The sequence below is a fragment of the Brassica oleracea genome, chromosome C9 (assembly GCF_000695525.1).
Source record: "Brassica oleracea var. oleracea cultivar TO1000 chromosome C9, BOL, whole genome shotgun sequence".
NCBI lineage: Eukaryota > Viridiplantae > Streptophyta > Magnoliopsida > Brassicales > Brassicaceae > Brassica > Brassica oleracea.
The window spans coordinates 5,267,171-5,271,035 of NC_027756.1; the positions used below are offsets into that span (position 1 = coordinate 5,267,171).

The 3,865-nt window shown below is 38.6% G+C and overlaps 1 protein-coding gene across 1 annotated transcript; it reads right to left on the reverse strand.

The window, feature by feature from the left end:
• Positions 1 to 510: 510 nt before the first annotated feature.
• Positions 511 to 2,698, reverse strand: LOC106312909 (cyclin-dependent kinase E-1). The gene is made up of 2 exons (XM_013750597.1): positions 2,522 to 2,698; positions 511 to 2,095 (listed from the first exon to the last, which is right to left on the reverse strand). Exon 2 carries the CDS (start codon positions 2,070 to 2,072, stop codon positions 666 to 668), a length of 1,407 nt encoding a protein of 468 aa, XP_013606051.1. The 5' UTR covers positions 2,073 to 2,095; positions 2,522 to 2,698; the 3' UTR covers positions 511 to 665.
• Between the last annotated feature and the right edge of the window lie 1,167 nt (positions 2,699 to 3,865).

Here is a 3,865-nt window from a genome sequence, read left to right on the forward strand (position 1 = left end):
TCATCTCACCAATTGATAGCACTTAGATTAAACATGGTTTTGCATTCTCTTTCCTTTAGAATCAGTTAGAACTGGTTTGACGTCTTTTATTCTACAATATTTTTTCATATTTTTTATAATTATATTTTTGGATCAATAAAATTAAAAAAAATGTACGTTCCGCAAACCCACGTCATATTCCAGCAAACACTTGAAAAGTGAGAACAAACGAAGATTTGACAGTTTTTAAAACAAATCATAATAACTAAAATAGCTTTGGCAAGCAAAAGATCAGATATCATTAAACGGTTTAATGACCATATCATAAGCTAGTTTGATATAAGCTAGTTTGATATGAACCGCCCCGGCCTATGGGTACAATTTTTCTGCTTTATTTTTATTTTTAAAATTAGCTTTGACAAAGAAAAGATCAGATATCATTAACTTCTTAATTATTTTTAGTTTATATATTTTCCAAACTAAATTTATTAAAAAGATGTTCTTACAATTTAACTACTTGCAACTTTCGAATTAAAGGAATTAAAATCTCATTAAGACAAAACACCTTTGAGATCAATAACGTTTTTACAAAACTACAGAATCCATAATAGCAAGAAACCACATGCTGTTGCATTACAGTCTTCTAGTCTACTCTAAAAGCAAATCACAACGATTTATTTTCATCTTTAGAGACGTCTGTTCTTATTAGGAGGTGCGTAACCAGACATACCCATTCCAGGATCTTTCCTCCTCAACTGTTGCTGCTGCTGCTGGTGCGGTTGAGCCATCCCTCTCTGCTGCATAGGAACACTAGGATTCATCCCAGCCTGCGCAGGAAAATTATAAGCCATCACACCTCCTTGCGGCTGCATCCTCTGCATGTTATGCGCAACCATCGGTCTCGGCATCGTTCTACTCCCCATTCCATGACCTCCCGCCACGTTTCCTGCCGCTACTCCCTGAGGTGGATTAATACTCGTCGTGCCTTCGAAGTCAGTGTTCGTATCCACAGGACGAGTTGGATAATTCACGTTCTTCTCCATCGGTTGGGACGCTACAAACGCGTTCCTTCCCGGGAGAGGATCCATCCTAAAATACTCATGCTCTAACGCCTGCGAGGCTGTGATACGCTTCAGAGGATCGTACTCAAGCATCTTGGACAAGAGATCATAAGCAGGGCTTTTGAGATTTAAGTGAACCACGTTGTGGAGACCGGCGCTGTCGTATTTATGAGCCTGAATGTGCTGAAGATCGGATTGCCAGTGAGGAAGGTTAGCCAGCGTCGGCCATTTATCCACCGTCGGATGTCCCAAGATCTTGAATATCTTGTCGAGTTGATCTACTTGGAAAGGGTTTTGAGAAGACTTCGCCTCAGCTCCTTGGAACAGCGGTTTGAGAGTCAGCAGCTCTGCGAATATACACCCAACCGCCCACATGTCAACCGCGCTAGTGTAGTGCTTCGACCCTAGAAGCAGCTCAGGCGCGCGGTACCAGATAGTGACCACAACTCCGTTATCAGACAGCGGTTTCAACGGAGCTTGGAAGATCCTAGCGAGCCCAAAATCAGCAATCTTCATGATCCCATGCTCTTCTCCTTCCCCCATAACCAAGATGTTCGACGGCTTCAAGTCTCTGTGTATGATCCAGTTACTGTGGAGGTAGTTCAACCCGTTGAGGAGCTGCCACAACAAGGACTTGACCGTGTACTGGTTCAACGAGTGTCCGACTTTGTCTCTGTGGTGCCTGATGATCTCGTAGAGGTCGTACTCCGCGTAGTCGAATGCGAGGTAGAGAGACATGTCCGCGAAGTTGATGTGGACGTTGAAGAGCTTCACGACGTTCTCGTGGGAGATCTCTCTGAGGAGCATGATCTCGCGGATGGCGGTTGGGGAGACTCCGTCTCCGTCTTTTGACTGTTTGAACTTCTTGATGGCGATTGGTCTTTTGGGTTGTGTCTTGGTTCTCGCCAAGAAGACCAGACCGTAGGTGCCTTCGCCGATCTTGCCGACGAGATTGTACTGTTGCAGCCACTCTGGTTTCTCAGAGTTGCTGCTGTTTGAGCTGTTGGATCTGGTGCTGCTGCCGTCTCCCATTTTTATAAAGCTTTATACTTTCCCTGAAAATTTGAACAAAGCTTTGGTTTTATTGAGCAGTACATGTGATCTATCTACAAATAGAGCTAAGCAAGTTCAAGAAGAACCATTCTGTCTACACAAACCATGATTCTAATTAGAAACATATCATAATTAGCTGATAACTCAAACACATCCCTCAGAAAAACATCCAATGAACAGAACTAGATCTTAAAGACTTCCAACTTTTTTCAGCAATTGACGTCTAACCAAATCTCTGGCTCCTCTCATATCTGAAACAGAGCTCATCTAGACCCAAAAAGAGGAAAGCCCTAAAAACCCATACCCAGCTCTACGGTGACCTTAACCTAATCGAAGACCTAAAGATCCGAAACCAATTTCAAATTCCAATCAAAGCTCGAGACTTTAGTTTTTCGAAAATTAACGATCGCGGAACGTGAGGATCTGACCCGATAAGGTGATCGGGATGAAATTCGGAGGTCAATTTTAGCTTGACGAGCTTCGGCGACGGAGGAGGGTAGACAAAAGAGAGAATATTCCGGTGGGACGGAGGAAGAAGACGGATTGCGTTTTCAAAACGGCGACGTTCAAAATGGAAAGCAGATTTGTAACTTGGCTAGTTGGTCCAACTATTTTATACATTTTCATTAAAATTTTTATCCAAATACATTTTTGTCTTTTTAACAAAACCACAAATTCAATAGTATATTAGGATTTGGATAATTTCTTGTAAATAATTATTTATTCAAATATACTTTTACTTTTGGACAATTATCATAAATAGACTATTTTCAAGTTTTGATCACAAAAATAGACCACAAGGAGGAAAATAACCAAAATATTTAATTTAATAGGTAAAAAGATCATAATACCCTAGATATATATAAAAAAATAAACATTTAAAAAAAAATTAGTTTTAGATTATACGTTTTCAAATTCGAATTTTTTTATAAAAATTTTTTTTTTCAAATTTTTTTCTTCAAATTTTCTTTTTGTAATTCGAAAATACTTTTTGAAACTATTTTAAAAATTTTTATTTTAAATTTTTTAATATTTGTTTTTTATTTTATAAAATTTTAAATCTCAATCCCAAATCTCCACCCCTTAACTCTAAACTCTAAGGTTTGAATTAGTTAACCCTAGGGGGTATAAGTGTATATTTATCTCTTTAATGAAACAATTTGGTCATTTTGATCCTTAGAGTTTATATTTGTGACAGAAACTTTTTTAGTGATATCCTAAGATATTTCCCTTTAACTTTTTAACAAAATTATTAATTCATTATTGGAACTAGAGGCCTGTTGTTCAGTTTTACTTAGTGTTAGCTTTGTTAGTTATGTTGTTCTTACACTTGTGTTGGTGCGTGCAGTTATTTGGCAAAGCAGAGGGTCGGAGGTGGTGGAATTATAAGTAGGGAGGCAGCTGTTTGTTGTTGATTACGTGTAGGACTCTTTGTGAACGAAGACCAGTTGATACATATATATTTTTTGTATTTAGTTGTCTGCATCCCAATTCCCACCGAGGAACATATGATGGTGTGCTTGTGTCACTTTTTCTGGGGTTTTTGTTTTGTTTTGGTGGCTATTGGATTTTAGTTGGTTTCTTTGTTGCATTGTTTAACGTCGATGCCATGTAACTATCTGAATATGTTTTCATGCATGAAGCAAAAGACATGCTTATTTTCACGAAATGCAAAGACCCATCAACGTTCCCCTTTATTTAAAAACCAAGTAACTCTTCTCCTGGTGGGAGATAGTTTGCAGATAATTAAAGACAACCAAAGTTGAAAGTAG

Coding starts and splice junctions, on each gene's coding strand:
- LOC106312909 (XM_013750597.1), bottom strand. CDS start 2,072: ATGGGAGACGGCAGCAGCACCAGATCCAACAGCTCAAACAGCAGCAAC.